The sequence below is a fragment of the Phyllostomus discolor genome, chromosome 5 (genome assembly GCF_004126475.2).
Source record: "Phyllostomus discolor isolate MPI-MPIP mPhyDis1 chromosome 5, mPhyDis1.pri.v3, whole genome shotgun sequence".
In the NCBI taxonomy this organism is placed as follows: domain Eukaryota; kingdom Metazoa; phylum Chordata; class Mammalia; order Chiroptera; family Phyllostomidae; genus Phyllostomus; species Phyllostomus discolor.
This window is the reverse complement of record NC_040907.2, coordinates 127,490,709-127,503,690: the sequence shown is the minus strand read 5'-3', so window position 1 is coordinate 127,503,690 and position 12,982 is coordinate 127,490,709. Positions and strand designations below refer to the sequence as shown.

The following is a 12,982-nucleotide window of genomic DNA, read 5'->3' as shown; positions in this document are numbered from 1 at the left end:
GTCATATAGAGCTGTGGCTTTCTTTTTTCACCTAACTTATCATGGCTATCCTTCAATCAATATGTGTAGACCCAACTCATTCTTTTTGATGACTGCTTAGTATTCCATTATGCAGACCTCATTATGTATATAACCATTCTTTCCCTTCCTTTGATATTTTGATTATTCCCATTTTTTACTATAATATATCTGCAGTGAATGTTTTTACATATAAATATTTACATACATTTTGATTATTTTTAACAGGGTAAATATCTAGAAGTCTGCATTTTTTAAAACATTTTTACTTTTTTTAAAAAGATTGTATTTATTTATTTTTAGACAGAGGGGAAGGGAGGGAGAAAGAATGGATGAGAAACATCAATGTGTGGTTGCCTCTTGCACAGACCCTACTGGGGACCTGGCCCACAACCCAGGAATGTATGCTAACTGGGAATCAAACCAGTGATGCTTTGGTTCACAGGCTGGCACTCAATCCACTGAGCCACATCAGCCAGGGCCATTTTTACTTCTTTACCAGGGAACAGATCTTTTCTGCTTGAAACAGTAATTTGTTTGGTTCAGAGTAAGTCTTTGAATTATCAAAACATACTGTCTCCAAAGTAGACAATGGTGGTTTTAATGAGTAAGCCATGGGTTCGCTGTTTTTCTCTCTGTCAAAAGCTAAGCAAAATAAAAAACAAACCAAAAATATATAAGGGAAATTACTGCTTGATATGCAGTTGAGCATTTAAATTTGTGAAATCTTGAGAAATTTAATTTCTTAAAAGTTACTTATGGGTTTTAAAAAAACAAGCAAACTTAAAACTATAGTCCTTAAAGACATGTATAGAAAAAGGAGGGGAGATAGCATTTGACCATCGATTATGTGCCATATGGTCATAAGGATTTGGGGGAACAGAGATGAACAAGTTATTGTGGCCACCTGCAGGAAGCTTACAATTTAATTTAGTTGAGGAGACCAACAAACAATAAACAGACAAATTAAACACAAGAATAAAGCATAAATTCTTCATAATTACCAAAGAGATGTAGAATTTAGGCTCTATGGAAGACTTATTGGAAGGCATATCTTTTTTTTTTTTAAAGGTTTTATTTATTTATTTTTAGAGAGGGAAGGGAGGGGGGGAGAGAGAGACAGACAGACAGACAGACAGACATCAATGTGTGGTTGCTGGGGGTTATGGCCTGCAACCCAGGAATGTACCCTGGCTGGGAATCGAACCTGGGACACTTTGGTTCCCAGTCCGCACTCAATCCACTGAGCTACGCCAGCCAGGGCTGGCATATCTTTTTTTTTTTATTTTATTTTAAACTCATTGTTCAAGTACAGTTTTCTCCCTTTTACTCTCATTCCAGCCCACCCACCCAACCCTCCCCCTAGCTTTTGTTCATGTGTCCTTTAAATTTGTTCCTGTGGAAGGCATATCTTTAAAAAAGATTTTATTTATTTATTTTCAGAGAGAGGGAAAGGGAGGGAGAAAGAGAGGGAAAGAAATATCCATCAGTTGCCTCTCACACGCCCTAACCAGAATTCAACTGGCAACCTTTCGGTTTGCAGGATGACGCCCAGCCCATTGAGCCACACCAGTCAGTCCTGGAGGACACACTGTTGAGACATATCTTAATGTAGTGGACATGGGATAAAAGGAGGAAAAGCAGGAAAAGGGGAATGTGAAAAGCAAAATGCCCAGTGTGGCTGAAGCAAGGCAGATAGATGTGTTAGATAAGGGACTAACATAGTGTACAGCTCCAAGGGAGGGAACATTTTCAATATGAAAAATACTGTACTTATCCTTTCCCTTCCATATGACTTCTCAAAAAATAAATTATAAAGGATTGTATTGGTTGCTTTTGTTATACAGAAGAGTTTATCAGGAACTTATTTCTTTTTCTTTTATGGATTGATTTCTAGAGAGAAAGGAAGAGACAGAGAGAGAAACATCAATTTGTTGTTCCACTTATTTATGCATTCATTGGTTGATTCTTATACGTGCCCTGACTGGGGATTGAACCCACAATCTTGGCTTATTGGGATGATGTTCTAACTAGCTGAGCTACCCAGCCAGGGCAGGAACTTATTTCTGACTAGAATATACTTGATAGTGGCTCTGAGAACAGATGTTGAGAAAATATGAACTTCTTGGAAAGCAGCTATAAAATAATTGAGGTGCTATTGAGAAGCATTTAAAATGTAAAGAGTGCTCTGGCTGGTGTGGCTCAGTGGACTGAGTGCTGGCCTGTGAACTGAAAGGTCACTGGTTTGACTCCTAGTCGGGGCACATGTCTGGGTTGTGGGCCAGGTCCCCAACTGGGGGTGTGCATAGGCAACTGATTCATGTGTCTCTTGCACACTGATGTTTCTCTCCCTCTCTTTCTCCCTACCTTCCCCTCTCTCTAAAACTAAATAAATAAAATCTTTTAAAAAACAGATAAATTGGACTCTATTAAAATTAAGAAAATAAAATGTAAAGAGTACTTTATTTGATTTTTAAAGGTTAATTTATTTCATAAATGCATTTTAGTGTTAGTAAATGTGATGCTGCTACAAAGAAATTCACCCCTTTTGATGGTAATAATTGTATTTTTAATGTTTTTAGGACACAGAGCCTGGCATCTAATAATTCAGTCATTGTGGATGGACTGAAAAGAAGACAGAATTTTCTGCAGAACTTGGAAGGCACAAAGAGCGGTCAAACACTCACACCCAGTTCCTTACTACAACTAACTCCAGTTATAAATGTTTAATTCTTATTTTTCTTTTGGCAACTTGTTTTCTGTGAAAATATACAGAATCATATAGGATGTTTTAATGAAGAGTACATAAGAATTCTCTAAGCCAACAGTGTATTTTGTTAATCTCATTACATATTTTGTTCTAGTTAATGGCTTTTTTTTTTTGACATTTTGAAGCTCTTTTAAAGCTTATTCTACTATGAATTTGCTTGCAATTAAAAAAAAAACCCATGGACTTCTTTGTCCTCTTCCAATGAAATGCAATTACCTTGAATTTTCATTAGTTTCTCAAGTACATAAAATGCTAATTTACTACCCAGTGTGAATTTCTCTGCCCACAATAATACTGGGTTCTTATATTAAGTGAATCTCACCAGATTTCAACACAAAAATCCAGAAAAATAGTGTTGACAGGGTTGCTAAGATACGTGTTTACAACTAACGTCTTTTATCATTATCAGAAAGAATTCACATAGATGTGTTGGGTACTTTGCAACAAGAATTCCTTCTATCATTACTGCCAAGGATCCTCTCTGTGACCAGCTTGAACATGAACAATGGCTCCACGTGGTGACTGACTGGCCATGTCCAAAATACCTGTGGCAGTAAACATCTGGCTCTACCGTTTGTCTGTTCCTCCCCACATTTGAGGCTCTCTCTGTAGCATGGCAATGGGAAGTCAGTATGTTCTCAGGTGGCATGGAGATAGAAGGGAAGCAAAGTGGTTGCAAATGGCTTGTGAGTAAAAGGGAGGTTCTGAATTAGAGATTTAGAGAGAAGAGAAACCATCTGATCCATTTCCACTTGGAGTAAGACCTATATAACTGCCAGAATTTTTTCTGGCAGACCTTTTCAGATCGAGCTGTGGAATGGTCAGTGCTCTTGGGTTTGGGGAAGGTGGGACAGTTAAGACAGGTTTTATGTAGATGCTAATGTTGATTTATGGTTGAGGGATGTTTCTTTTAATTAAGAGGTTTCTAAAGGTTGTCAAGGCCTTAGATCTCAAGGATAATTGAATAATTGGAGAGTGCCTCTCCAACACTCACTAGCCTGGGAACAGTGAAGGCCAGATGAGGGACGGTGGAGTGCTGCCTCCAAGCCCAGTGGGAATGCTGAGGAGGGGAAATCAGACACACTTCTCTGTTTTGCAGGGGTTGGACCACTCACTACTGACTTGGTTTTCAGTGGCCCTGACCAACCTATCCAAGAAGATTAGCCATGGTCACAAGGGCATTTGAAACCCTGGACAAAGTAGCAAGAAGGGTAATCTGGGAAGAAAAACCTTGTAGGGGAGGCATTTTTTAGGGGGTTTTGTAGCTTGAATTAGCATCAGTGAATAGAAATTAGGAGATTTAGCTCAGTTGGAAGAATGTCCCATTAGTCAAAACTACCTGTAGATGACATAAGCAGTTTTGTAAATGAATGAATTTCCCATTATTTAGGGAACTCAAGTAGAGGTTTGGTGATCCATGGACTGACATTGCAGAGGTATTACCAGTACTTAGTTTAGCAGGATGGCTGAACTAGATGATTTTGAAGATTCCTTTCAACAGTAAGGTTTAGTGCTTCAGTGAAGGTTATATGTCAGATATATCTCACTTAAGAAAAAAAAAGAGCCCTGGCCAGTGTGGCTCAGTGGATTGAGTGCTGACCTGTGAACCAGAAGTTTGCCAGTTTTGATTCCCAGTCAGGGCACATGCCTGGGTTGTGGGCTGGGTCTCCAGTAGGGGGCGTGTGAGAGGCAACCACACCTTGATGTTTCTCTCCCTGCCTTTCTCCCTTCCTCTCTTTTTAAAAATAAATAAATAAAATCTTTAAAAAAAGACTCAGTGAAGCCCTGGCTGGCGTAGCTCAGTGGATTGAGCGTGGGCTTGGAACCAAAGTGTCCCAGGTTTGATTCCCAGCCAGGGTACATTCCTGGGTTGCAGGCCAGAAACCCTAGCAACCGCACATTGATGTTTCTCTCTCTCTCTCTTTTCTCCCTCCCGTCCCTCTCTAAAAATAAATAAATAAAATCTTTAAAAAAAAAGACTCAGTGAAATACTGAACTCATGTACAATTCCTGAGTATTACTTTCAGTTCTCCATTCCTGCACCAATCCCTGTCAATTCTTGGGGAAAAAAAAGCATCAACAAACTCTGTTCTATCTTTGATTTTTGGATTTGGAAAAGTTTCTTTGTAGAGTGAGAAATCCAATTTTTTGTGGCTTTAGCCACATCGAGGGATCAATGAAAGCTATCTAATTTTGCCACTGGATGCATGATGACACTCTTAAATGTGTTAAATGGAGCCTGTTATGAAACCAATAAACTTTCCTTGTTTTAAACAAGACATATGACTACAGATATTAAAGATGGGTATATGCATTATTAAATTGATATTTAGGAGGTTATTTTCTAAAATAGATGACTTTCATTTTTCCCCAATATTAATTTTTAAAGACTTCAATTATTCTTAGACAGAGGGGGAGGATGGGAGAAAGAGAGGGAGTGAAACATCAATGTGTGGTTGCCTCTTGAGCACCCCATACTGGGGACCTGCCCTGCAACCCAGGCATGTGCCCGACTGGGAATTGAACCAGTGACCCTTTGGTTTGCAGACCCATGCTCTATCCCGAGCTACACCAGTCAGGGCCCAATATTAATTTTTGTGGGAATTTTAGTTCTTGATTTCTTTCCTCATCTGTCTATTCTCTAATGAGAAAGCTGGCCTCTTGAGGCAGTATGATGACCTGCATTTAGGAGAAAGACAAATCTGACTCTCAATTCCAATACTTGGTAACTGTGTGATGGAGAAAGTTACCAAACTTCCCTGATTCAGTTTTCTTATTTGTAAAAAGAAAGATAGTAATGATATCTGTGTCACACGTTGTAAGATTTGAAGATAATCTGTTGAAAGTGCTCAATGCAGCAGGCACCTAATATTGTTATAAATATATGTGTATAATTATATTTACAAAACTTGTGTGATAGGTAAATATGTGGACTGTTTTTGCCAGGTTGTCTGGAGTCCTCCATTTAGAGATTCAATTTAGTTAAAGATTATAGGACATATTTTCAATCAAAATCTGGACATGAAATATAACCAATTACATATGTTCAGATCAATTGACTACCATGGATGATCCTCTGGATGTGTCAATTGATCTTCTTCGGCAAGTGTGCAAAGGCAAGCAGCCTGCACTGACTCGGACGAACCACACCTTGGCATAGAAGAGGTTGAAGACATCGAGAGGGCAGCCAAATCAATGCTACAAGCATCTCACAGGTCCCAATTCCACCCTGCAATGGGCAGTCTTATATTCCTCTGTTTCCTGTTTGATGGTATTACACGTGAGTTTTTACAGCTGCAGGGGTATCAAAAGAATCATACTGTGTGGCTCTGCTCTAAGGTAGACTTAAAACAAATGCTCTTATGGATCCAACCCTAAGGGAAAACTGAAAGGGAAAGTTCTTATCCCTCGAAATATTTTCATCATGAGGTAGGTATTGCTGCGATCTCTTAATAGGTGTTGTCATCAGATCTAGTGACAAGATTGAGCCAATAGTCTTCAGGTTCAGAAGCAGTCAGGACATTAATGGTGACGTTGCAAGGCCCAGGCCATGGGGAGCATGCTAACCTACTTAACTACAACACTGGTCCAACTATTGATTGGCTCAATGGTCAGCAAAGGGTTGGGTCATTTGTTTTTGTAATGTCAGATGGTGAATTTGAATCTCCAGGCAAGTCTACTAGACCAGATTAGATTTAATGCAAGTCCAGCACAAATGAGAATTTACTACACAATCAAAATGTTCTTGGAGCAGTGCATGGATCGATCACTAGCTCTCCCTCCATTGCTCAATGAAATTGAGATCTTTGGGGAGAAAATCAAGATTGTGAGGAAGACCCTCGGCCAATACTTCTACTACGGAGGGGCCGTATGTCATCCAGTTATGGGGGAGATCATTCCACGAATGTTCCAGAACCTGGCAACTGTAGTAAATTATTGGGCAAGGAGATTCAGTCCAACCTACTCCAGCTTCAAGGCCCCAGACATCATACTAGGAGCACCTGTCACCATGCCCTTATTCAGATAACTGTAAGCAGGAAGATATCAAGAGGATCAAGAGCATTAGATATGAATGCATGCACTCAGTATTCTTGGCTGCTACTGATGGGATATGAATGATATTGAACCTACCTACACAAAAAAATCTAGACGTGCCTAGAGAAGTTATGCTTTTGGCTAACATGTTTTCAGTGACTATTTTATGCTATCAATAGGAATAAAATATACAAAGCAGGAGCTTACTGTAAACGTTCACAGTAAGACATTGTATTAATACTTGTATTAAGACATTTGTATTAAGACTTGTATTAATACATTGTATTAAGACATTTTAATAATACACATTGTATTAAATGTGGGACCCTGTTTGTCCTTCCAATCTTGGAAATCACACCCCTAGGAATCCTCAGGAGTAACTGGCTTCTGTAAGCTGTTTTTATTAAAAAGAAAAAAAGATTTTATTTATTTTTAGAGAGGGAAAGGGAGGGAGGAAGAGAGGGGGAGAATCACCAATGTGTGGTTGCCTCTTGCACACCCCCTACTGGGGACCTGGCCTGCAACCCAGGCATGTGCCCTGACTGGGAATCCAACTGTCAGTGTTTTGGTTCACAGGCCAGCACTCAATCCACTGAGCCACACCAGCCAGGGCTGTAAGCTATTTTTTAAATTTATTTTTCAATTATAGTTTACATTCAATATTATTTTGTATTAGTTTCAGGTATACAGCATAATGTGGTTAGATAATCATCTATTTTACAAAGTGTCCCCCTGCTCTTTCCAGTAGCCAGCTGGCACCATACATCATTATTACAATATCACTGATATTCCCTATACTGTGTACTTTATATCCCTGTGACTATTTTGTAACTACTAATTTGTAGTGTAAGCTGTTTTCAATATTTCAACAATCCTAATAAAAATTGTATATTTCCTTTGCCTAACTCCTTGCTAACTAAAATGTTAAATTTGTCAGTTCAGTGCTCAAATGATACCAGCTCAATAACACCACTATCAATCACATGCCGGTGTGACATTGTAAAATTGTATTTGTATCTCATTTATAGATTAGAAGAATGATTATGAATCAATTATTACTAAATGAAATTTAGCATACAAAATATTTCAAAGTGTCAGATCCATGAGATCAAAACAATGGAAAGCACTATAGTAGTGAAAAGATTGGAAACTACTACTTTTTTGAAAACCCATCTTCAGAGGGCTTTTGGGAAATGGGGAAGATAGACTAGTGCATAAAAGAGGTGGGGAAAAGTGACATGAGAATCATGAAACCATAATTGGGGTATCAAAAAGAAGCTAGTGACCATTTTGTTGGCCTCTACAAATCCTCCTATTTGAAACCTTGGAAGCTTGTTCCCTCTTTAATCAGTAGCAGCTTCCATTTCTTGGGTAATGGTGCCCTCTTCTGGGGTAAATGATGTGACTACGCCCACCACTTGATTGAAAATTTGTATCAAGTACTGTGTTTTGCCGTGTATAATGCACACTTTTGCCCAAAATTTTTAGGGAAAAATAAGGATGCACGTTATACATGGGTAGTACCTGAAATACCTTGCATCTGTTCTTGTGTTTTGTAATTATTTGTTACATAAAATTCCTTGTACCATTATATGTTAAAAAATAAATGCTAAAATTCCTTTATAGTAAATTCCTCTGTAGCAAAATTCCTTTATAGCTAAATGTAGAAATGTAAGCATCATCTATATAGTACTGTTACATCATCTCATCCTTCCAAATTCCCTGCACTAAACAGGGAAGGTTTTATGTTCATCCCCACATTCGTAACAAAGAACAGATTTTAGAGTTAAGTTTGCCCAAATCATGTGGCTAGCAATGACAGAAAATCCCTTCTACTCCCTTTTTTATTTTCCCCTTACTTCATAGTACTCTCTACACCCTCTGACTCCAATGCCTCTTGATTAATTTTTAACTACCCCTTAAACTATTTTCAATATCGTAACATTTTAAAATGATAGTTCCTTTCCTCTTGTCACACAAAAGTGACAATCAGATGCAAAATGATGGCTTTTTTTACCTTCTGTTTTCTAAATACAGAGTAAAAGTCTAGCCTTGTAGGTTTGAGAATGACAAGAGACAGACAAATTTATAGTAATCTTGTTCTATCTTAAGGTCATAAAGTTTAATGCATTGAAGCCAAAAGCAAGGGAAATCTTCATAGAACCTTGGAACAGAGCAACAGATGAGGCTCCCCAACTCTTACATTTTTAAAAAAGATTTTAGTTTTAGAAAAAGGGGAAGGGAGGGAGTAAGACAGGGAGAGAAACTTCAGTGTGAGGGAGAAACAGGGATCAGTTGCCTCTTGCCTGCCCCTAGCTGGCAACCTGACCTACCGCCCAGGCATGAGCCTTGACCAGGAATCAAACCCATGACCTTTTAGTCTGCAGGACAGTGCTCAACGTACTGAGCCATATCACTCAGTTCCCAACTCTTAAATTTTGAGAAAGAAATATCAGTGACTGGTAAGATATTTGGAAAATAAAGATGTTCTAGTAATTCTATATTTTAAATTACTTGTGGATGTTAATTATGCTATCTCTTCATGCTACCCCTCCCCAACTTTCATCAGATACAAATCTCTTGAGATTTATAGAGGAAACAAACATGAAAAAATCTCCATTCCCCATCCCCAGTCCCAAGTTTTCTAGTTGATATCCATTGAGAATACACAGGTAGTAGTATCCTTTTTTTTTTTTTTTTTTTTCAGCTAAGCCACAGCTTGGTCAAATTACTTATGACTCGGTTTAATTTGCACACATTTGCCCTTTCCACCTGATATAAACAGCAGCCAGAGATTTGATTCAATGAATTTGGGGTTTAGAAAGGCAGGGTTTGTAGAGTGTCCTAAATCACAGAAGGTTGCTCTGAAAAACACTAATATAAGTCTCTTGCATAGAATAGAAGTCTAGTCCTTTTCTTTTTATAGATCTGCTATATGACCTCTTGCATAAAAATGAATGCCAAAAATAGTCTTGAAGAGCTGAAAAGTTTACTTCATCTGTGTTTGCTCTTCAACCACAACATATTAACATCTGTTCCTTTTATCCCAATTTTGTATGTATGACATCCTTAACCACATGCATTCTGTGTTCCTTTATTAATGTGTTCCAACATTATTCCCTGTTGCAGGGCCATGAACTTCACCATACAAATTCTCATACTTCACCATGAGAATTTGGGGTGGGTGTGAGGGAGTGGGACAAAAGGACTTAGAAAAAAGCACAGATTTAGAAATGCATAGCTATTCTCATAATCTAGGTTCACAGGGGTGTCCAACCTGTCTCCCACAGGCCACATGCAGCCCAAGATGGCTGTGAATGCAGCCCAACACAAAATCGTAAATTAACTTAGAACAGTGAGATTTTTTTGTGATTACATGCTGAAATGCCTTTAATGTGTGACCCAAGACAACTCTTCCAGTGTGGCCCAGAGACGCCAAAAGGTTGGACAGCCCTGATAGGGAGAGAGGCATTTTTCCGTGATCATTAGCTGAACACTCGTTTGGTTCACAGCATTGAATCCATAAGGTGGGAACCCTTGACTTCAGGCCCATTCATAATTGTGCAGATGGCCCGTGGCAATCAGATTTAATTTTTGTGGTTTCAGCTACTCAGGACCAACCCTTAAATTCCATGACATGGAGCAATTTGTAATTTTGCAGAGACAGAGGTTTGGTGCTCAGGCTACAAGGCTGGACATTGTCAAGTGGTCTGTGAAATGCTCCTGCACCTACATCTCATTTGCACCTACATCTGCACCTACATTTGGTTTCATGTCCTCCATTCAAGAGCGACTGGATTGAAGAGATTTAAGAAAAGATAAAAAGAAATGGCTCTAAAAAGAAAGCCAAGCAGTTAGCATAGGTGATGTAAGAAAAAATAGATGCTAACAAATTAGCCTTTGTATTGTCAAGTTTTCCAGTTTTGTATAAGATTGTATGTATTTCAGGGACAGTTAGTCCTCATCAGTAAAATAAAATCCTTTTAATCACTGCAAATACATAATGTGTTGAAGACATTTAGGCTTGTTTTTTCTCCAAGTTTCTCCAGGTTTTTCCTACTTATTCTATGTCAGATGAGAGCAGTCTTCCCTGAAACCCTTTGGTAAGAAACTCAAAGCTTTCAGGTAGGTGTGGCAGGAAAGGCACTGATTTCAGATTCAGGAGATGAGCTCTCTAGTCTTGACTGCCGCTGATTGTGTTACTTCAGATGAGTAAATCCCTTTCTAGGGGTTTAATTTCCTCAATTTCAAATGGGGAAAGTGGGAAGGACCTAAAGTGAACCAAGGACCAACTTCATGACAAACTAAGACTTGAAGGGACCCTTGTCTGGTCTTGGCTTTGACTTCAGAGCTTCCTAGCCCCTTGCCACCAACGCAAGCCTGCTGGCCTCGCACGAAGTCGTTTGACGTTAACCCTTCACCCTCAATGGGCGGGGCGGAGGCTTTCTGCTTCCGGGGGCGAACGGCGGGCGGCAAGCCATTGGTCCTGCAGTAGCCTGTTCCCACTCCAGTCCGCGGCATACAGGGGGCCTTATTCGCAGCTGTGGAGGAGCTTTCTAGTCCCCGCACTGCATGCTGGGAAGCCCTGAAGCGTCTCCGCGGCGCCGAGGAGAAATATTGGGGGGGGGGGGAGGTGAAGAGAGGACCCCCGTCCCCACAACCATTTTATGCTAATCAGCTCTCGTGTCCTTTATGGAGATTGGCCAGGTTTTTACTGTTAGAAACCAATCACTTTAGAACAAGGGTAGGCCAATCGAGCTTTCTTACACTCATTGGCTGGATATTGTGACTCAAGGAAAGAATTTAAACCTAAAGTATCCGGGATTACTTCCTCCCCGCCCCCGTCTGGCGGTGCGTGTCCCGGAAGTGACGCATGGCTTTAACCGGGCGGCCGCCCTGCCCCCGCTTCTTTTCACGCCGTCGCTAGCCTTAGGTGGTTGTGGCCACTGTGCCCTGAGGGAGGCGGCGACTACCAATGATGCCTGGGAAACTCCTCTGGGGGGACATTATGGAGCTGGAGGCACCCTTGGAGGAGACCGAGAGCCAAAAAGAGAGGCAAAAGGTGCGCTGAGGATGGGCCGCGCCTCCTTTTGGACTGTGCCGGCTAGGGCGGGGAGGGGAGTTGTCCCTTATAGCCTGTCACCACCGGGCCGTAGCATCTGAGGGCCTCCCATCGCGCAGCACTCGTTCTTGGGCCGTTCCTCCCTCCATCTGGAGAAGGGCGGCATTGGGCTTTGGTTCCTCAGCCTTTTATCCGTAGGTGCGTGCGAGATGGGCAGAGTCAAGCTCCCATCGACACGTAATTTGTTCTTTTTTGTTAAGCAGCGAGGCCTGTTATTTGGTTCTTGTTGGCCGCCTTAGAAAACGTTTAAGAAAACTGCTTTAAATGTGTGCTACTTCTTTATCACCCTGACCTGTGTGCGAGAATCTTGGGGAGAGCGGCCTTAGGTTTACAAACCTCGATAACTAGTCTTTGGAGGCTTAAGCAAGAGTGTCACAGGCAACACTGCCAGGATTTGGTTGTGATGGAGATCGTGTGGGTTGTAATTAATAGACTGTACTGTTAGTATTTCCATTCAGTTCACAAGTATTTATTGAGCCTAATTTGTGCGAGACTTTGTGCATCAAGGAATTTAAGTCCCTGCTCTCAACTAACCTGTAGAGTTGTAGAGTCTTCCCCCTTCATCCAGCCCCTCCAAAGAATGAGACCTGGAGAAAAAAAGCTGAGGAGGGTAAGGAAGCGGTATTTAAGGGCTGACATTTGACAAAAGAATAAAAATATTCTGTATAGGCCCAGAGAGCAGAACCTTGTGACAAGGTAAACTTGCCAATCCAGCCAAGCAGTTTTTTTTAATTAATTTTTTATTTTTTTGAAAAGATTTCATTTGCCCTGGCCGGTGTGGCTCAGTGGATTGAGCGCTGGCCTGCAAACCAAAGAGTCGCCAGTTTGATTCCCAGTCAGGGCACTTTCCTAGGTTATGGGAGTGCGGGGTGCTTGAGAGGCAACCACACATTGATGTTTCTCTCCCTCTCTTCCTCCCTTCCCCTCTGTCTAAAAATAAATAAACATAAAACCAACTCCCTCTCTTCTGTCTAAAAATAAATAAAACCCTTTTTTAAAAAAATATTTTACTTTTATTTATTTTTAGAAAGAGGGGA

General features: G+C 40.4%; 2 protein-coding genes and 1 pseudogene across 7 annotated transcripts in view; all 3 read left to right on the top strand.

Moving 5' to 3' along the window:
* The window catches only part of STOX1 (storkhead box 1), a 63,720-nt gene extending 59,382 nt beyond the window's left edge, over positions 1-4,338 (top strand). The window contains exon 4 of one of the 2 annotated variants that reach the window (XM_028512393.2): positions 2,601-4,338. In XM_028512393.2, the coding sequence (XP_028368194.1) occupies positions 2,601-2,748 (148 nt within the window). In that variant the 3' untranslated portion in view covers positions 2,749-4,338. The remainder of the gene's footprint in view (positions 1-2,600) is intronic. The other variant, XM_036026870.1, reaches the window with a different exon arrangement.
* Positions 4,339-5,881: 1,543 nt separating this feature from the next.
* LOC114497100 lies at positions 5,882-6,924 on the top strand (annotated as a pseudogene).
* Positions 6,925-11,692: 4,768 nt separating this feature from the next.
* The window catches only part of DDX50 (DExD-box helicase 50), a 31,815-nt gene continuing 30,525 nt past the window's right edge, over positions 11,693-12,982 (top strand). For 3 of the 5 annotated variants that reach the window (XM_036026867.1, XM_036026868.1, XM_036026866.1), the window contains exon 1: positions 11,693-11,885. In XM_036026867.1, the coding sequence (XP_035882760.1) occupies positions 11,799-11,885 (87 nt within the window). In that variant the 5' untranslated portion in view covers positions 11,693-11,798. The remainder of the gene's footprint in view (positions 11,886-12,982) is intronic. The other 2 variants (XM_028511705.2, XM_028511706.1) reach the window with 2 other exon arrangements.